Here is a 22215-nt window from a genome sequence, read left to right on the forward strand (position 1 = left end):
TGAAATATTAACGAGAAATGTAATCGATGATATTTTAACTGCAAAATATTTTAATTTCGAATCAAAAACAGTTTAGTTTAACCAAAAAAGATTAAATTTCTAGCAAAAGGTGAATTTTTGAGCCAAAAAGACGAATTTTTAAAGAAAAAGTTTAATCTTCTACACAAAAATTTCAATTACGATGGAAACAAAATTCCACAATTAACTTTTCAAGAAAAAAAAGTTAATTTTCAATCAAATTAGTTGAATTTTATACCAAAACAGTTGAATTTTCAACCCAAAAGACGAGTTTTGAATTAAAAAAGTTGAATTTTCTATAAAAAACGATTACTTTTTAACCAAATTGTTAAATTTTCAACAGAATTAATTCATTTTTAACCAAAAGAGATGAGTTCTCAATGAAAAATGTAATTGATGATATTTCAACTCCAAAATATTTTTATTTGGACCTTTTTGTTCAAAAATATTTCGATTTTCTTATATGGTGCATTTAATTCAGCTCGCATTTAAAAAAGAGTTCTTTAAAAAAAAGGGAAAAGGAAAATATGGGAAAGAGTTTGTTTTCTAAAAAAAATCATTTTTGTGTACCGTTTCTGGTAGCAAGCAAGAATATAAAATTGAAAATGATATATTATTCTAATTTAATCTAAATAATATATTTTAGGTAAATAATTTTGCAGTTAAAAAAAAAAACCAATTTTAATCTAGCTGAATCCAAAAAAAATTAACTTTTTTCATCATTTTTCATTTTTTGCATTCTCACTTGTCACTTAAAACACGAAACAAAACTAATTTTTACACAATTTTTTCACCTATAGAATATATTTCAAAATTTCCAATGTTTTAAAAACTTCCCGACAAAGTGAAAACTCTTCTTTTTTTTTTAATTTGAAAAGTTTCTAGCAAAAGTCTAAAAAAAATGTTGACTTAAATAAGTATAAATCCACTACGATAACTTTACCTTTTCAAATAATAAAAAAACAACATCGCTATTAAATTAAATATTCACAATTTTTAAAAGAAATTTTACGCGCACTAGAAAATATTCTCTAATTTTTCCCTGACGAACAAAACTCCCTGAAATTTTCAGGATTTTAAAACGAGTAGACACCCTTCTTCAAATAAACTTCCAAATTAGTTTGAAAGCCGAAATATAATTGTACGAAATAAAAAAAAATAAAAATTTACTTACCATCGCCAATATGAAGTTGAGAGAGGCTAGGTGACTGAATGAGATCAGAATCAGCGGTGACGGCTTTTCGTACTTGACCAACTGCTCCCAGAAGCTAGAAAAACCATAATCAATCATTAGAAAAATTATGAGAATTAGACTCGAATTTTTAAAATTACCAATAAACAAAAAAAAACCTACATTGCGATTGCTTTCTCGCCATTTAGAGACTGCAGGTCCATCATTTGTGTTCACGGCCACCCTCTTAGCGTCCTGGACCATTGGAGCAACAGCTGAACAAATAATAAATTAAAATTAATAAACATTTTTACTCTTTAATCAAATCAGTACATCAACACAAATATTAATTTTAGCTTGAAAACTGAAAAAGGCTTGACGATTTGCAAATTTATAAAAAAAAAAAGAATAAGGAGTCATCCACAAATTATCTGATGCATTTTTAACTAAATAGATGAAGTTTTAACTAAAAAATATAAATATTTAACCAGGAGTGGAATAATTATATTTTATACTGACACTGCATTAATTTACATTTTAAAAAAAAACATTTTTAAGAAAGTAGTTCAATTCTCAATAAAGTAGTTGGATTTTCAAATAAAAAGATGAATTTTCGACCAAGAAGATATATTTTCTACTGAAAAAGACGAACTTTTTTAAAAATATAAGAATTTTAATTTAGAAAAAATCGTATTTGAACCAAAAATAAAAAAATTTTGTTTTCAGTTTTAAAAAATTAACTCTGCACAGAAAGAAACAATTTTTTAAAATCAAATGTTAATTTTTTAAAATCAAATGTTAATTTTTCAACAAAATAAATGAATTCTTAAACAAATTATTTTTTTTTTACAATAAGAATAACAGGGTGGCCGTTTTAATCGACGAAATAAATTCCCGATTCGCAAATATTTTTCAGGGTCAATGAACTGTTAAATTTTGAACTTTTAAAATTGAAATTTAAAAGTTTTTAAATACATAATTTTTTATTCAAATGCGCAATAATTTACGCGTATAAAATTAAAGATAATAACATTTTTCAATATAAAAAAAATAAATCCACGTTATCATTTCAATGATCTAAATTAGAAAAACAATCAAAGAACTTTGAATTTCTTTTTTAAAATTATATAATTTTAATGAATTTTAAGCTAGAAACATTAAATATTGAAATGTCGCAAAATTTTTAACTGAGCACTTTTCAAATTAGAAATTCAATTCTTTTCTTTTTAAATAGTTTAAACATCCTTGGGAAGCTTCAAAATTTTATTTAAAAATCGTGAAAAATCTCGAAGTTGTTTTAAATTTGAAATTATTTTAGAAATTTTTTCAGAACTTATAAATATCTGTCAAAATTAATTAAATTTTTTGTACAATTTTCAGAAAATCCTGCAAACTTTAGAAAATTTTTTTACAATTTGATTTTGAAACATTATTTTAAGAGAATATTTAAAAAGTTTTTTAAAGATTTAAACAAAAATTTCAAAAAATATTCTAGAAGATTTTAAGAAAAATTTCTAAAATTTGTATGATTAAGAATAACAAAAAATTCTTTTGAAGTCTTTAACAATTTTTTAAAAAATTCTTAAAAACATTTTATTTTAAATTCTGCTTTAACTATTTGAAATTGTTTAAATTTCTAAATTTAATTTGAGTCTTTTTAAAACTTGTAATATCTCTTAAAAATAATCATATTTTTTCTACATATGTTCATTTGTAAGTTATACATCAAAATTAAAAAATTTCACTCACAAATTAAGCATTTTTCAAATACAAAAATTAAAATTGTAACGTTCAAAGCTTAAAGGCACTTCGAAATTTCAACGATTTATAAACTTTCAGTCATACGTTCACATTTATTTAATGACTAAGTCTTTCAAATTGAAACCGTTTAAGTTTTAACGTTAAAATCTGAAATTTATTAAATTTTGAACTGGTTTAAAAGCTTAAGAATAAAAATTTTAAATGGACAATTTTTAAATAAAAAAATTTTGAATTACACATTGTAATTTAAATAATAGCATAACTGAAAAACATAACAATTCAACTAATTATTTACAAACTCTTGAAATCGAATATTAAACAGATTTTTCTTCTACAAATTTGTAAAATTCCCGGTAAAAAAAACAACAAATTCACTGTTATTTCACGGTTTTTCCCGATCTCAAAAAATGCCCGATTTTCCCGGTTTCTCAGTCCAGCGGCCACCCTGAATTATTAATAAAAAAGACGAATTTTCAACAAAATAAATGAATTTTTAACCATATATTTCAGTTTTTAACTTAAAAGATCAATTTATAACTAAAAAGATAAACTTTTAATAAATTTGCACTCAAAAACACTATTTATCAACAACAAAAAGAAAACGAATTCTCAAATATAATTATGAATCTCCAACCAAGAATTTTCAACTAAATAGTTCAATTTTCACCTAAAAAGTTAAAATTTTCTACCAAAAATGGAAGCTGCATTTTCGGGTAAAAAAACACAACAAAGTTTGAACAAAAAAGTGAGATTTTTAACTAAACAAAATTTTAAGCATCCAGTTAAATTTTCAACCCGAAGATTCATTTTCTAAAGAAAAAAATTAAAATCAAGATTCATTTCCTACAAAAAAAATCAACAAAAGACATGAATTGTCAACCAGATAGTTGTATTTTCTACGAAAATAGTTGATTCAACCGAAAAATTTGAATTCTCAACTAATAAATAACAGCCTTTTCAAAAATGGAAGTCAAATTTTCAACCTAATAGATGAATTTTCTACTAAAAAGACGGATTTTCAATAAAATATATAAAATTTTAATCAAACAGTTGAGTTTTTTACTTAAAAAGGTAAATTTCTTAGCAAAAGTTGAGTAATTAAATTTTCAGTGAAAACCATTATTTACCGACGAATTTTTAATTATAATTTTTGATTATAATTATAAATCTTCAATCCAAATAATTGAATTTTCAATTTAAAAGAAATTGATTTTAAACGAATTAAATAAATTTTCAACAAAAAATGGAAGTTATGTTTTTAGTTTAGAAAAAATAGTTATTCAGAGAAAAAAATTATTGTTTAACAAAATAGTTTAATTTTCAGCCAAGTAGTTGAATTTTCAAAGAAACAAAAAATGAATTTTCTACCAAGGAGATTCCCTATTCACAAAAAAACGACTTTTCAATAAGATTGTTAAACTTACAACCAAATAATGGATGATTTTTCAATTAAAAAAAATAACTTAAAAAAACTTGAATTATCGACCAAAGAGGATGACTTTTTAACAAAACTGTTGAGTAACCAACAAAATAATAAAAATGTTTACCAAAAAAGATTAATTCTCAACCATTAATAAAATAGACAACTTTTCAAAAATGGAATTAAAATTTCCAGTTAAAAAATTAATTTTCAAGAAAAAAAAAGGAGTTCAATTTTAAATCAAGGAGATGAAGTCTTAACAAAGAAACTTATAAAGTTGATAAAATCTTCGTAAGATTTTTTAATTAGTAGATGAATTGTCACCTAAAAAAGCTAAAATTTCAATCAAGAAGTTTAATTTTTTACCAAAAAATGAAGCCACATTTTCGGTTGAAAAAAAAAATTATTTTCAACAAAGAAAAAAAACAGTTTTCAACAAAATAGTGAAATTTCTCAACTAAAAAAAAAATTTCAACCAAATAGTTAAGTTCTTAACAGAAAAATATACACTTTCAACGAAGAAGTTAAATCTTTTACCAAAAAATACTAATTTTCAACCAAAAACTGAAGTAACATTATCAGTTAAAAAAGATTAATTTTAAAACAAATAATTTTTTAATAAAATAGTGAAATTTTCAACTTAAATTATCAATAATCAGCAAAAAAAAAATGAATTTTCCACAAAATATTGAAATTTTAAACAAGATATTTGAATTTTCAAATGGAGAGATGAATTCTCGTCCAAAAAATAATAATTTTCAAACCAAAAACAGGAATTTCTACCAGAAAAGATATTTCAATCTATAGGAAAAAATTTTATTAAAAAAAACCAACTTAATTTTTAACAAAAAGTTGAGTTTTCAATAAAAAAATGTGCTTTTTTATCAAAATAATTAAATTTTTAATCGAAAATGCAAGTTACATTTTAAGTTGAAAAAAATTAGCTTTCAGCAAAAAAGAGAGAATTTTTAAGAAAGTATTTTCATTTTTAACCAATTAGTTGAATTTTCAAACAAAAAGATGAATTTTGAACCAAGAAGATTTATTTTCTACTTAAAAATAGACTTTAAATAAAAATTATAAAATTTTTAACCCAAGATACATTTAAATAATTAAAATAAATCTTCGATCAAAACGATCAATTTTGAACAAAAATGATTAATTTTCTATAAAAAAAATTAATTTTTTACAAAACACATACATTTTCAGCTAGAAAAGATAAATTTTCAACTAAAACTGGAATGTTTGAGTGACAATGAATGATTTTTGTTTAAAAAATTAGCTTTGAACAAAGAAAAAATATAATTTTTAAGAAAATAGTTATTTTTAAAAAAGGAGATGAATTTCCTACCAAAAAAGACGAATTTAAAATAAAATAGTTGAATTTTCAACAAAAAAAAAAGTTAAATTTTTAAACAAAAATTGCAGATAAATTTTCGGTTAAAGAAGATCAGTTTCCAACAAAGAAAAAAAACGATAAATTTTTAATAAGATAGTACAATTTTTAACTAATGTTATGAATAATCAACAAAAAAATGAATTTTAAACCAAATAGTTAAATTTTCAAAGAGGAAGATAAATCCTCAATTAAAAAATAATAATTTATAAACCAAAAACAGGAATTTCAATCAGAAAAGATATTTCCGTTAATAGGAAAAAATTTGTACCCAAAAAGTGTAATTGTCTACAAAAAAAAAACTAATTTTTAATAGAAAATTAGAGTTTTCAATCCGAAAATATACATTTTTTTTATCAAAATAATTAAATTTTTAATCGAAAATAGAAGTTACATTTTAAGTTTAAAAAATTATTTTTCGACAAAGAAAAAATAGAATGTTTCAGAAAATATTTATTTTCAAATAAGGAAATGAATTTTCTAACAAAAAAGACGAATTTTCAAAAAAATAGTTGAATTTTCAACAAAAAAAAAAGTTAAATTTTGGAACAAAAAATGCAGATAAGTTTTCGGTTAAAGAAGATTACTTTTCAGCAAAAAAAATTGAATGTTATGAATAATAAAAAAAAAGGAATTTTAAATCAAATAGTTGAATTTTCAGAGAAAGATAAATGCTCAATCAAAAAATAATAATTTTTAAACCAAAAAGAGGAATTTAAATCAGAAAAGATATTTCAGTTAATAGGAAAAAATTTTTACCCAAAAAGTTGAATTTTATTTTTAAAAAACGAATTTTTAACAAAATAGATGAATTTTTAACCAGAAAATATGCATTTTTTTAAATAATTGAATTTAATTAATTAATTTTAATTTAAAAAAAATTTAACCAAGAGTGGAATAGTTACATTTTCAGCTGGAGAAGCATTAATTATCAATCAAAGAAAAACGAAATTTCAACTAAAATCATGCATTTTTAACCATAATACATGTATTTTCAACAAACTACTTAATTTTCAAATAAAAAGATGCATTTTTAACCAAATAGTTGAATTTTCAACCAAAAAAGCTTAAATTTCAAATAAAAATGTAAATGAGTTTTCAGCTAAAAAAAAATTAGTTACAAAAAAACGTTTAAAAAGGTAGTGCAACTTTCAACTAAATAGATGAATTTTTTAGTTAAAAAAAAATTTCAACTAAAAATTCAAGTTACATTTTTAGTTAAAAAAGATTCATTACAAAAGAAAAAAAAACAAATTTTGAATACAATAGTAAAATTTCCAATTAAAATTACGAATATTCGGCCAAAAAATAAATTTTCAACATTTTAAGTTTTAAAAAAATAGTTTTTAACAATAAAAAAGAAGAGAATTTTCAACAAATTTATTTAATTTTCAACCGTAGATGAATTTTCAAGAAAATAATTAAGTTTTTAACTAAAAGATATATAATTGAATTATATCATACATTTTTTATATAGAAATACAGTTGAATTTTCAATTAAAAAAAATTAAATTTTAAGCCAAAAATATAAATTACATTTTCAGCTAAAAAAAAAATTTTCAAAAAAAGAAAAAAAAACATTTTCAAGAAAGTAATTCAACTTTCAACCAAATAGTTGGGTTTTTAATTTTAAAAAAGTTAACTTATCGGTTAAAAAAAGATTAAATAAAAAAAAGAGTGAAATTTTTAACTAAAATTATGAATAATATGCCAAAAAAATGAATTTTCCACAAAATATTGAAATTTTAAACCAAATATTTGAATTTTCAAATGGACAGATGAATTCCCGACCAAAAAATAATAATTTTCAAACCAAAAACAGGAATTTCTACGAGAGAAGATATTTCAGTCTATAGGAAAAAATTTTATCCAAAATGTCTAGTTGTCTACAAAAAAAAACAACTAATTTTTAACCAAATAGTTGAATTTTCAACAAAAAAAGCTTAAATTTCAAACAAAAATGCAAATGACACTTCAGCTAAAAAAAATAGTTACAAAAAAACGTTTAAAAAAGTAGTGCAACTTTCAACTAAATAGATGAATTTTTTAGTTTAAAAAAAAATGTCAACTAAAAATTCAAATTACATTTCCAGTTAAAAAAGATTAATTTCAAAAGAAAAAAAAATTACGAATATTCGGCCAAAAAATCAATTTTCAACAAAATATTGAAATCTTAAACTAAATAGTTGATTTTTCAAATAGAGAGATGAATCCTAAGCGAAAAAATAATAGTTAAAAAATCGAAATTACATTTTAAGTTAAAAAAAATCAGTTTTTAACAATAAAAAAGAAGAGAATTTTCAACAAAATAGTTGAGTTTTTAACTAAAAGATATATAATTGAATTATATTATATATTTTTTATATAGAAATACAGTTGAATTTTCAATTTAAAAAAATTAAATTTTAAACCAAAAATATAAATTACATTTTCAGGTAAAAAAAATAATTTTCAAAAAAAGAAAAAAAAAACATTTTCAAGAAAGTAATTCAACTTCCAACCAAATAGTTGGGTTTTTAATTTTAAAAAGTTAACTTATCGGTTAAAAAAAGATTAATTTAAAAAAAGAGTGAAATTTTTAACTAAAATTATGAATAATATACCAAAAAAATGAATTTTCCACAAAATATTGAAATTTTAAACCAAATATTTGAATTTTCAAATGGACAGATGAATTCCCGACCAAAAAATAATAATTTTCAAACCAAAAGCTAAAAAAGCAGCTAAAAAAAATAGTTACAAAAAAACGTTTAAAAAAGTAGCGCAACTTTCAACTAAATAGATGAATTTTTTAGTTTAAAAAAAAATTTCAACTAAGAATCAAAAAATCAATTTTCAACAAAATATTGAAATCTTAAACTAAATAGTTGATTTTTCAAATAGAGAGATGAATCCTAAGCGAAAAAATAATAGTTAAAAAATGGAAATTACATTTTAAGTTACAGAAAATTAGTTTTTAACAATGAAAAAGAAGAGAATTTTCAACAAATTTGTTAAATTTTCAACCATAGATGAATTTTCAACAAAATAGTTGAGTTTTTAACTAAAAAATATATAATTGAATTATATTATATCAGCTAAAAAAATTAATTTTCAAAAAAAGGAAAAAACATTTTCAAGAAATTAATTTAACTTCCAACCAAATAGTTGGGTTTTTAATTTTAAAAAGTTAACTTTTCGGTTAAAAAAAGATTAATTCAAAAAAAAAGAGTGCAATTTTTAACTAAAATTATGAACAGTCAAACAAAGAAATGAATTTTCATCTAAAAAACAAGTTTCTTTTCGAAGAAGAAAAAAAAGTGAATTTTCTATAAAAATAGTTGAATTTTCAAGGAAAATTACCATTCTGAAGAGCATCAGCTGCCCGATTGACTCTCTCAATGAAGGCAGGATCTTCACTATTGTCGCTTTCCTGTTTAGCAACAAGAATAACCCTATTAGCCAGTCTGGCAATCGCGGATGTATTATCCACCATTTTCTGAGGATTGTGCTTGTCAATTGCGTCCTCGCAGAGGAAAGAATGTTTCTGCATTTGTTCCTCGGAGGCTTTAATAAAAGCACCACTATCAGTCGCTTCGTCGCAAAGCGCCCTGACTCGCTGAATCGTGTCCGCATATTGCTGCCTCAAATTCTCGAAATGCTCATCAGCTGCCTTGCTTTCGGGATAAGTCATCCGGATACGTCCAGCGTTCACTAGCTGCGGAGTCAGGGACTCAATCTGGGACGAACTGGCGGTCAAGGCTTCTGCTAATTTTTTATTTCCTCCACTACCGCCTGCAGCGACCATCCTTGCGGTTTTTGCAGCCCTGTTTAAAAAATAATAATAAAAATATGCTGATTTTTTTTTTTTTTTATATAATACTGGTCTAATATCTTCTTCCATTTGTATTTTATGATTAGCTTATGTTATTGGATGTCGAGCAGGCGAGAAAACTAATTCCAATAATATATCCAATAATAGGGTGTCTAGTCAACAATTGAAAAAAATTCCCTGACAAGTCCAGGTTTAATTTCGAAAGATTTGACAAATTATGTTACTATATTTTAACACTATAAATTATTTAATTGATTATATAATATTAAAAAGACCATTAATAATTTCTTTAATTCGTCTCTAAAGTTCATGAATTTGAATAATAATTCTCGGTTTTTTCCCGGTTAGCAAACATTTTTCGCGGTTTATGAAATTTAAAAAATCAAACTATATTCTAAACATTTTCCATTTAAAGTAATAAACAACAAATTAAAGCATTCAAAGTGAAACCCTTGAATTCCAAAGTTTTAAAATTAAATTTTAAAAGTTTTTCAATTCAAAAATTGTGTATTCAAATTCTCAAAAATGTACACGTACAAAATGGAAGGCACTTTTTAATTAAACAATGTTAAATGAAATCCAAATAAACTGCAAAATTTAGAACTTTTATAAATTATAGAGTTCAAAGATTCAGGTTAAGTTCCGAAAATATAAATCCAGGTCAAAATTTTCAATACTCTAAATTAAAAAATCAATCTAGGAACTTTAAATATGTTCAAAATGATGATATTACTTTGAGTAATTTTAAGCTAGACACATTAAAAATTGAAAAAAAATTTATCTTAACAGTTTTTAAATTAGAAGTTTAATTATTCTAATTTTAAATAGTTTAAGCATCCCTCAAAAGTTTTAAAATTTTATTTCAAAATCTTGAGAAATCTAGAAGTGGTTTACAATTTTTCCAAATTCAAAATAATTTTTGATATTTTTTTTCGGAACTTTTAAATATATTTTAAAATGAATTGAAGTTTTTTTATAACTATAACAGTGAATTTATTTTTTGACCGGGAATTTTACAAAACTTTTATAATAAAAATTTTGTCCAACTTAGATTTCAACCGTTATTTAAAAATAATTTTTCAAATTGTGTTTTGTATCACTGATTATATCATTCAGTTTAGAATGCTTAATTCGAAAATCTTTCACTTAAAACATTTTCCATTTTAGATTTTTAATTTTAAAAAAATATATTTCTATTTAAAGAATTTTAAAATGCAGTTTAAAATAATATAAGTTTTTAAAATCGAAGATTTTTAAAATAAAAAAGAGGGTGGTTGCCGGACCGGGAAACCGGGAATTTTGATAATTTTCAGAACAAAAATCTGCCCAAGTTCGATTTTAACAATTTTTCAAATAATTAAACTGCTGTTTTGAAGATTTAAACAATTAAAAATTAAAAGCATTTGAAGTTGAAATTTTTTGATAAAAAGAGTTTTATTTTATCAACTTTAATTATAAATAAATAAATTTGACCAAACAATTCTAGATCTGTTCAAAATTTGAGAATTTCCAGATTGTAACTGTTTCAATCCGAAAGTCTTGATAAGAATTAAAATTAATATATCATTTATTCCGATAATTTTATTTGTAAATAAAAATTTTCATAATTTATCAATAATATATTTTTAATTCAGAGTTTCAGGCCTTCCTTTATGTTATTTTTTATATTAAATTTAATAGATAAATTTATTAATATATTAACTTAAAAATAAATTCACAATAATAGAGTCATAATTAAAGGATTTTATCAAATTTAAAATATTGTGAGTCTAAATTATTTAATTTTTATCCCATTTAATTTGAAATTTCCTAATATAGAAAAAGAATAAGTATTTCATATTTAGCAATATTTCACTATTCATTTAAGACGAGTAAATTGAAACCAAATATTTAAAAGAAAACAATTGGAAATTGAATTTTTTTGCATAGAAAGCTTTGAATATTTATATTTTCGAAGAACTTTAAAACTTTTAGCGTTACAATGTTAATTTTTCTATTTAAAAAGTGTTTAATGTATGAGTAAAATTGTTAAATTTTGACGCATAAATAACAATTGAACACTTATTATTTGTAGAAAAAATTTAAGTCATTTTAAGAGATATTTGGAAGTTTTAAAGACTCAAATTAAATTTAGAAATTGAAACAATTTCAAATAGTTACAGCAGAATTTAAAATAAAATGTTTTTAAAAATTGTTAAAGGCTTCAAAATTATTTTTAAAAAAAATTCTTTAAATTCTTAGGAAAATTGAAAATGTAATTCTGGAGATTCAAAGCTTTCTATGCAAAACAATTCACTTTCAAATTGTTTTCTTTTAAATATTTGGTTTCAATTTACTCGTCTTAAATGAACAGTAAAATATTGCTAAATATTAAATTGTTACTATTTTTCTACATTAAGAAATCTCAAAATAAATGGGTAAAAAATTAAATAATTCAAATTTAAACAATATTTTTAATTTAATAAAAACCTTTAATTATGAATATATTATTATGGAATGATTTTTAAGTTGAACAAAAGTGAAACGCACGTTTAAAATTTTAATGGCTAAGAAAATTAATAGAAATAATATCTTAATAAATTTATTTATTCAATTTAATATAAAAATAATATAAAGGAAGGCCTGAAACTCTGAATTAAAAATATTTTATTGACAAATCATGAAAAATTGTATTTAAAAATAAAATTATAGGAATAAATGATACATTAATTTCAATTCTTATCGAGACTTTCGGATTGAAACAGTTACAGATCAAATTTAAAAATAAATTATTTATTTATATTTACCGCATTTATCTACTGCACTTTAATTATTTAATAAACTGTTAAAATCGAACTTGGGCAGAATTTTCTTCTGATAATTCGTGAAATTCCCAGTTTCCCGGTCCGGCGGCCACCTTGTTTTTTATAAAAAAAAATCTTCGATTTTAAAAGCTTCTAATTTTTAATTTTGTAAGCCTTTAAAACTGCATTTAAAAATTCTTTAAATTAAAATATATGCTTAAAAATTAAAATGAAAATTTTTTAAGTGAAAGATTTTTTAAATTAAGTATTCTGAACTGAATGATATAATAATTTATCAAATTCACAATTTAACAAATTATTTAAAAAACGGTTGAAATCAAAGTTGGAAAAAATTTTGATCCTAACATTTTTGTAAAATTCCCTGTAAAAAAATAAATTCACCTTCATTTCCCGGTTTTTCCCGATATCATAAAATTCCCGGTTATTTTCCGGTTTTCCAAGTTTCCCGGTCCAGCGGCCACCATGAATTAATTTCGGTACTAAATTAAATTCAATTCTCAAGCAAAGAGTTGAATTTTCAACTAAAAAAGATCAATTTTCAATCAAATAGATTAATTTAATAAAAATATATTATTTTTCAAAAAAATACATGAATTCTGAACTAAACAGTTTAATTTTAAATTTGCAATCAGACAGTTGAATTTTCAACTAAAAAGATCAGTTTTATCCAAAAATGGAATAGAAAAAAATTAATTTTCTACACACACAATTCAACCAAAGTGATGAATTTTCAACTCAAAACATAAATCTTTAACTGAAATAGTTAAATTCTCAACCAAAAATATGAATTTTCAAACAAGAAGATTAATTTTAAAACAAGAAAAATTAGTTTTCCATAAAAAAAAATTTTCAACTAAATGATGAATTTTCAACTAAAATTATGAATATTTAACTGGAAATCTTGAATTATCAACTAAAAAAGCTACATTGTTATGAAAAAATTGAATTGTTAAATTTTTAGTTGAAAAATTAATACTCAACCAAAGAGATGGATTTTTAACTAAAATTATGGAATAGTTACATTATCAGTTTCAAAATAATGTTCAACCGAAAAATACAATTTTCAGAAAATAAGTATATTTTTTAGCAAATTAATGAATTTTTCACTAAAATGGCCAATTTTCTACTAGAATAGTTTAATTTTAAACCAAAAAGATGAATTTTGAATTAAATGGTTAAATCTTTAACAAAAATAGCTGGATTTTCAACTGAAATGATGGAATATTAAATTAGAAATCATATTTTCAGTGAAAAAATTAAAAAAAGACTAATTTAAAAAAAAATAGTTATATTTTCAAATAAAGTGATGAATTTTCAAAAAAAAAAAAAATCTTCTACTGGCATATCTGAATTTTGAAGAACAAAGATTAATCTTTCATTGGAATATTTTAATTTTCAACAATAAATGATTCTTCTACTAAAAAGGACCAATTTAAAAAAAAAACTTTTAAAAAAATAGATGCATTTTAACTAAAATGATGAATATTTAACTGGAATACTTGAATTTTCAACAAACAGGATTATTTTTATATAAAAAATACGATTATTCCACAAAATACATTAATTCTGAACCAAAAAGTTTCATTTTAAACTAAAAAAGTTAAATTTACAACCAAAAATTTGAACTTCCAACTAAAAAGATCAGTTTTAACCAAATCTAAAAAGAAAACCTGCTAAAATGATGAATTTTTGAATCAATAAGATTAATTTTCTACAAAAAAGGACGAATTTTCTACAAATTACATGGATTTCAACCAAAATTATGATACTTTAATTTTACGTTAAAAACCAAATTCTTATAAACAAAAAAATCAGATTTTCAGAAAAATAGTTACATTTTCTATTGGAATAGTTAAATTCTAAATTAAATTAAATAGTAAAATTGATTTTCAAGAAAGTAGTTACATTTTTAAAAAGATATGAATTTTCCATTAAAAAGAAAAATGTTTAAACAATGAAATTGAGATTCAAAGAAAAAATCAATTTTTACAAAAAAAGTCGATTTTCTCTCAAAAAGGTAGTTTTTTAAAAACAAAATACGTAAATTTCTAACGAAATAAATGAATTTTTAATAAAAAAAGACAAATTTACATCCAAATGGTTAAATTTTTCACTATAAAAATGTACATTTTCAGCTCAAAGTTTAATGGTTAAATTTTCAGTTGAAAAAATGAACTTTCAACCAAACTGATAATTCAACTGGAATAGTTGAATTTTGATCCTATCAAAAAGATAAGTTTTAACCAACAAGATTAATTTTCTAAAAAAATACGAATTTTTCATAAATTACATGATATTTCGAAAAAATGATTTAATTTTTAATTAAAAAATATAATCTTTAACCCAACAGTTGAATTTTTATCAGAAAAAGATAAAATTTCAACCAAAAATATGATAGTTTAATTTTCCGTTAAAAACCTAATTCTTATTTTAAAAATCGAATTTTCAGAAAAATTGTTCAATTTTCTCATAGAATAGTTAATTTTTTAGTTAAAATTTATAAAAATAAAATAAAATGATGAATCTTCAGAAAAAAAATTCATTTTTAACAAAAGTTTTCAGCTTTTAACCGCAAATAGTTGAATTTTCAAAAAAAAAGGTAAATTAAAAAAAAAAGTATAATATAATTTAGAAAAATGTCTTCGAAATGCCACTTCTACTCTTAAAGCACTTTCTTTTTCTAAAAATTGGAAGAAGTAACTTTTGATTTGTGAAAAATTCTATTTAAAAAAAAATTCATATTTTATGTTAAAAATTTCCCGTTCCAAGAAAAATTAAAATATTTTTAAATATTCTTTTGAAATAATATTCCAAAATGAAAAATTATTTTCAATTTTCCTAGGAATCTTTCGGAATTTTTTTCATTTATTTGAAGCGTTTCTCAATGCTTAAAAAGTTTCTAATTTTTTTTTTTTTTTTGAAATCTGTAAATATCACATTTCGTTTTAAATGAAAATTAAATACAATTTTTTTAACTTAACAGTTCTTAAATTAGAAGTTAAATTATTTTAATTGTAAATATTTTAGGCACCGTTGAAAAGCTTTAAAATTTTATTTGAAAATCTTGAGAAATCTAGAAGTGCTTTTAAATTTTTCCAAATTGAAGATAATTGTTTAATTTTTTTTCTGAACTTTTAAATATATTTTAAAATAAATTGACTTTTTTCAATAACTTTTAAAAATCCTGAAAATTAAAAAAAATCTTAAAAATTTTAATTTATAAATAATAATAATAGAACACTGATTAGTTTTAGAAAAAATTAGAGTAATTTTAAGAGATATTTAGAAGTTTTAAAAAGATTCGAATTAAATTTAGAACTTCAAATAATTAAAAATACTTACAGCCGAATTTGGAACAAAATGTATTCGTACATTTTTGCAGATTTTAAACAAAAAATGTAGAGTTTTTTAAGAATTGTGAAAGACTTAAGGATAATTTTTTGTTGTTGAATTTTTTAGGAAAATTGAAAATGATTGTTCATTTTGAAAAAATATTGTAACAGATAGTTTAAGAAGATTTTAAGAGTTTTCCAAAATTTTCAAAAAAGAACCTGAAGATTTTCAGGTTTTTTTAATTTGCAGAATTTACCAAAAATTGTAAGGAAAAATTCGATCAATTTAAAAATATATTTATAAGTTCTGAAAGGAATGTTAACACACTTCGTTTAAATTACTTGAAATCATTTCAAGCTTTTAAATTAATTTTGAATCTTTTCAAAACCTCTAAGTATCTCTTAAAATTACTCAATTTTTGTCAACAAATAAGTATTTAATTGTTACTTACAGGTCAAAATTTAACAATTTCACTTACAAATTAAACAATTTTTAAATAGAAAAATTCAATTGTTCTCTATATAAAACAATTCAGTTTCAAATTGTTTTCTATAAAATATATATTCTTTTTCTAAATAAAAAAATTTCAAATTAAACGGGTTAAAATTAAATAATTTAGACTCAACAAATATGTTTAATTTAATAAAAACCTTCAATTACGACTATATTATTATGGAGTTATTGTTAAATTGAAAATAATTTATGAAGTTTCAAACGTACGTTTACATTTTCTAATGGCTCAAAAAATTCATAAATATATTAATAAATCTAGTTATTTAATAGAAAAAATAATATAAAGAAAGACTGCGTTTTAAAATTCATTAAATAAAAAATAAAAATGTTTAAAGTAGAAAATTGTCGAATTACGCATTGTAAACTAAATGGCGTCATAATTGAAAAAGAGAACAATTCAATTGACACTTTTAAAAATTCTTGAGCTGTTACATAATTGAAGTAGGGTCGCTCTAACCTGTTGGAAAAAGTTTGAAGAGCGAGAGTCTTGTCGTTGAAATTCTGCTCCCGATTTGGAGTTCCTTCAGGGGCGAGAACGGCTTCCGTGAATTGTTTGAGGGGCGTCGTGATGTCAATAAAGTCCTCGACGACGCGAGAAACAACGGCTTGTTGGATTTTGTTCTTCAATTCGTGAAGTTTGTGGGATAATTGTCGAGCGATTTCCTGAGCCTGGGGACTCGATCCCTGTCCGCGATTGCAGAGATCTTCTAGCTGACGTGATAGGCTCTCGACCTCGTCACACAGTTGAAGAATCTCTGCTTTGTGTATACCCGGAAGACCATCAGCTACCTGAATATCGACGATTTTTAATTAACGAGAGAAGTCAAACAGAAATAGAAAAAGGAAATTCATTTCCTTTTTTTTTTTAACTAGAACAGAATGGCCGTTTTAATCGACGAAATAAATTCCAGGTCATTTCCCGGTTTTTCCCCGGTTCGCAAACATTTTTCACGGTCAAAAAATTTTTTTTAATGGAACACTAAAGCTAAACAATTTTCCACTTGAGATAATAAAAACTGAGCTGCAAATGAAAGCACTCAATGTGAAACTGTTAAATATTTATTATTATTTATTTTATATTTATTCAAAGTTTTTATTCTGTACCTTGGTTGCAGATTCATCATTTTAGTTGAAAAAATTCATCAGTTTGATTACAAAACTCATTTTTTAATTGAAAATTGAACTATTCCATTTTTTGTTGAAAAATTATCTTTTTTTAGTTCAAAGTTCAACTATTTGGTTGATAATTGTATCGCTTAGTTGAAAAGTCATATATTTTGTTGAAAAATTCTCCCTTTTTAGTTGAAAATTCAATTATTCTAGTTGAAGATTTATTATTTTATTTAATAATTCATCATTTAGATTTAAAGTTCAACTATTCCAATTGAAGATTCATAATTTTAGTTGAAAATTTATCACTTTCTTTGAAAATGTAACTATAACAATAGAAAAATTCACAATTTTAATTGAAAATTCGTTCTTTTTTTTTAAATTCAACTCTTTTTTTTCAATTGATGTATATTGTTTAAAAAGTCGTATTATAGTAGAAAATTAATCTTTTTGTTTGAAAATTTAAATATTCGAATGAATATATCTATCATTTTAGTTAAAAGTTCACCTTTTTCGTTGAAAATAAAACTACTTGTTGAAAGTTAGATTATTTTCTCAAAAATTATTCTTTTTCGTTTAAAACTCATGTATTACAGTTAAAGATCTATTATTTTAGTTGAAAATTTATCACTTAGATTATTTCTTGTGGAAAATTAATTTTTTTAACTGAAAACTTTACTATTCCATTTTTTGTTAAAAACTGACCTTATTTGGTTAAGAATTTAACTATCTGCTTGAGAACTGATCTTTTTTAGTTAAAAATTGAACATATTTTTGGAGAATTAATCCAATTTGGGATAAAATCGTATTTTTTGTGAAAAATTAATCTTCTTGGTTTAAAATTCATCTTTTTGCTCAAAAAAGCATACCTTTGGTGAAAAATGACCTATTTTGTTGTAAGACCTTTTTTTCAGCTGAAAATTATTATTCTTTTTAAGATAATGATTTCTAATTAAAGATTCATCATTTTAGTTGAAAATTCAATTATTTTATTGAAAATTGATGTATTTTGTTTCAAAAGTCGCATTTTTCGGTAAAAAATTTACCTTGTTTGAAAATTCATCTTTTTGGTTGACAATTCAAATATTTCAGTTAAATATTGAACAAAGGGTGGTCGTTTTAATCGAGAAAATAAATTCCCGGTTTTTTCTTGGTTCGCAAACATTTTTCACTGTCAATAAAATTTTAAAAATGGAACAATGAACTTTAAAATTTTCAAAATTATATAATTCTAAGGAATTTTAAGCTAGAAATATCAAATATTGGAAGATTGAACAAATTTTAACTGAATACTTCTTAAATTAGAAATTAAATTACTTTCTTTTTAAATAATTTAAATATCCTTGGAAAGCTACAAAATTTTAGTTGAAAACTTTGAGAAATCTAAAAGTTGTTTTAAATTTAAAACTAGTTTTGAAATTTTTTCAGAACAATTTGGATATATATAACAATTGAACATTTATTATTTGTAGGCGAAATTTGAGTAATTTTAAGAGATACGTAGAAATTTTGAAAAGATTCAAACTTAATGTAAAACTTGAAATGATAGCCTAATATAAAACAAAAAGTAGATTTTCGCAGATTTTAAACAAAAAAATGATATTCTTTTCAAGAATTGAGGAATGCTTCAAAACAATAAAAACATTTTCTTAAGATTCCTAGGAAAATTACAAATAACTTTTCATTTTGAAAAATTACTTTGAGAGAATATTTAAAAAGTTTTTCAAAGATTTAAACAAAATTTTCAAAAAAGATTCTAGAAGATTTTAAGAAAACTTTCTAAGATTTGCATAATAATTTTAAATCTTTTTAAAACTTCTAAATATCTCTTAAGGTTACTCACATGTTTTCTACAAATCTTACCTAAAACAACAATTTAATATACTATTATTCAAAATTTTGTATCTTGATGTTAATTTTTAAATCTTAAATTTATATTCAATACAAAAATAAAATCTAACCATTTGTTGTTCAAAGTTTATTATTTTTGGTTAAAAATTCTATTCATATATTTTTAGTCGAGAATTAATCTTCATAATTAAAAATTCTATTATTTGATTGAAAATTCATCTTTTTGGGTTAAAAATGCAACGTTTTAGATGGCATTTTTTTCTTTAATTACTGTAAAATCTTTCATGGTTGAAAGTTCAACACTTTTGTAGAAAACAAGTTTTTTTATGAAAATTCATAGCTGTTTTTGATTTAAAATTAAAATCTTTTATAGTTGAAAATTCACCTACTTGATTGAAAGTTGAACTAATCGCTTAATAATTTATTTTGTTGGTGGAAAATGTATAATTGTAGTTATAAATTCTTCTCTTTGTTGAAAATTGTTTTTTTTTTTCGGTTAACAATTAATGTTTTCAATACAAAACTTGTATGCCATTTTTGGTTGAAAATTTATACTTTTTAGTTTAAAATTTGGCTGTTTGGTTGAACAATAATGTATTTTGCTAAAAATTTGTCCCTTTTTTTGCTTTAAAGTTAATTCTTATAATTGACGATTCAACTATTCCAGTTTGGGTTAGAAATGTATATTTTTTTTTAGTTAAAAAGGCATGTCAATTGTCGAAAATTCGTCCTTTTCGGTAGAAAACGAGTCTTCTTCGTTCAAAATTAACATTTTTGTAGAAAATTCAACGTTTTGGAAGAAATTGTTTTTCTTTAATGACTGTAAAAATTTTCCCGGTTGAATATTTACCTACATGATTAAAAATTCATTTTTTTTTTGTTTGTCTATTGATAATTATTTTTTGAACATAAATTTTAACTATTGGATTTTAGTGGAAAATCTACCCTTTTAAATTTAAAATTCTCCTAATTAATTATAGAATAAACTGCTTTGTTAAAAAGTCATCTTTCTGTTTAAAGATTCTTGATTTTAACTAAAAATTCATCTTTGTTTGTTAAAAATTCGTTTCTTCGTGAAATTCACTGTGTGATTAAAAATTAAAATCTTCTTTAGTTGAAAATTCATCTGCTTGTTTGACAGTTGAACTTATTGCTCGATTATTCATTTTGTTGTTTGAAAATTGATCTTTTTTAGTTTAAAATTCGGCAGTTTGGTTGAAGATTAATGTACTTGGCTAAAAATTCGTCCCTTTTTTGCTTTGAAGTTAATTTTTTTACTTGAAAATTTAACTTTTCCAGTTTGGATTAGAAATGTTTCTTTTTTTAGTTAAAAAGGCATATAAATTGTCGAAAATTCGTCCTTTTCGACAGAAAATAAATCTTCTTCGTTCAAAATGAACTTTTTTGTAGAAAATTCATGTTATGGCTAGAAAAATAACACAATTTTGGAAGATATTTTTTTCTTTAGCGACTGTAAAATTTTCCCTGATTGAATATTTATCTGCATGATTGAAAATCCGTTTTTTGGGTTGTTTAATTAATTTTTTCTGGTTGAAGATTCTTGATTTTAACTAAAAATTCATATTTTTGGTTAAAAATTTATTTATTTTGTTGGAAATTCTTTTTTTTTTGTTTAAATTTAACTGTTTTCGATTTGCAATTAAAATAAGTTTCGGTTAAAATACCAATATATTTTTCATTGAGAATGCCATAGAATTTGTTTAGAAATACATATACTTTATTCGAAATTCATCTTTTTAGTAGAAAACTTTATCATTTTAGTTGAAAAATCGTTATTTTTTGGTTAAAAGCTTATTTTTTAACTGAAAATTTAACTATTCAATTTGAATATTTATCATTTTAGTTGAAAACTCATCTCGGGTTGAAATTTTTTATTTATTTTTTTTAATTAATTGTTTAACTGAAAATTTAATTACATAAATAATTTTCTGCTCAAGATTTATCTTCTTTGGTTAAAAATTAGACTATTTTGTAGAAAAATCGTTATTTTATTAAAACTTCATTTGTTTCGAATTCAAATTTTACTATTTCATTCTGGGCATACATTTAACCTTCTCAGTTGAAAATTAATGTATTTTGTTATAAAATTCATTCTTTTCGGTAGAAGAATCATGTACAAGTCAACTGTTTTGTTGAAAACTATTTTTTTTTATAAATTAATTTGTGGAATATTTATCTTTTTTGCTTGAAAATCAGACAATTTTATTGAAAATTCATATTTTTTATTAAAACGTAATTTGTTTCAAATGAAAATCTAATTATTTCATTTTTCGCGTAAATTTGACTTTCTCAAAAACAATTCATGTCTTTTGTTAAAAATTCGTTCTTTTCGTCATAAAATTAATTCGAAAGTCAACTGTTATGTTGAAAATTCGTTGTCTTTTATGTTGAAAATTAATTTCTTTAGCTGAAAATCTAGCTATTCCATTTTTAGTTGAAAATTTTCCTTTTTTTTGTTGCTGAAAATTCATCTCTGATTAAAAATTCTACTGTTATTTTTGGTTAAATCCCACTGTATTTTTAACTGAAAATCTAACTATTAAATTTTTCGTTGCGAATTCACCTTTTTTGGCTAAAAAATAATCTACAGTGTAGAAAATAAAAAATTTAATTAAAAAGTCATTTTAATCGTTGAAAATTTCTGATTTTAGTTGAAAATTCATCTCTTTGGCTAAGAAGTAAATTGTTTTTTTGAAAAATCGTTATTTATTGATTTAAAATTATTATGTTTTTAACTGAAACTCTAACTATTCCATTTTTAGTTGAAAAATGACCTTTTTTGCTTTCAAATTTATCTATGTAATTGAAAATTTTACTATTTTGTTGAAAATTCAATTTTTCAATTCAAAAGTTGTCTTTCTCAGTTGAAAATTCATGTATTCTGATTAAAAGTCGATCTTTTTCGTAGAAAATTAATTCAAAATTCAACTGCTTTGTTGAAAATTCGTATTTTTGGTTAAATCCCACTGTATTTTTAACTGAAAATCTAACTATTAAATTTTT

The 22215-nt window shown here is 22.3% G+C and overlaps 1 protein-coding gene across 3 annotated transcripts in view; it reads right to left on the reverse strand.

Annotated features, from left to right (window-relative positions):
• Positions 1-22215, reverse strand: part of LOC117171399 (vinculin) — a 90781-nt gene that overhangs the window by 34301 nt on the left and 34265 nt on the right. For all 3 annotated transcript variants that reach the window (XM_033358677.1, XM_033358676.1, XM_033358675.1), the window contains exons 8-11: positions 16688-17019; positions 9109-9572; positions 1373-1464; positions 1193-1286 (exon numbers count right to left, since the gene is read on the reverse strand). In XM_033358677.1, coding sequence (XP_033214568.1) covers positions 1193-1286; positions 1373-1464; positions 9109-9572; positions 16688-17019 — 982 coding nt within the window. The remainder of the gene's footprint in view (positions 1-1192; positions 1287-1372; positions 1465-9108; positions 9573-16687; positions 17020-22215) is intronic.

Source organism: Belonocnema kinseyi, chromosome 4 (assembly GCF_010883055.1).
Source record: "Belonocnema kinseyi isolate 2016_QV_RU_SX_M_011 chromosome 4, B_treatae_v1, whole genome shotgun sequence".
Classification (NCBI taxonomy): Eukaryota; Metazoa; Arthropoda; class Insecta; order Hymenoptera; family Cynipidae; genus Belonocnema; species Belonocnema kinseyi.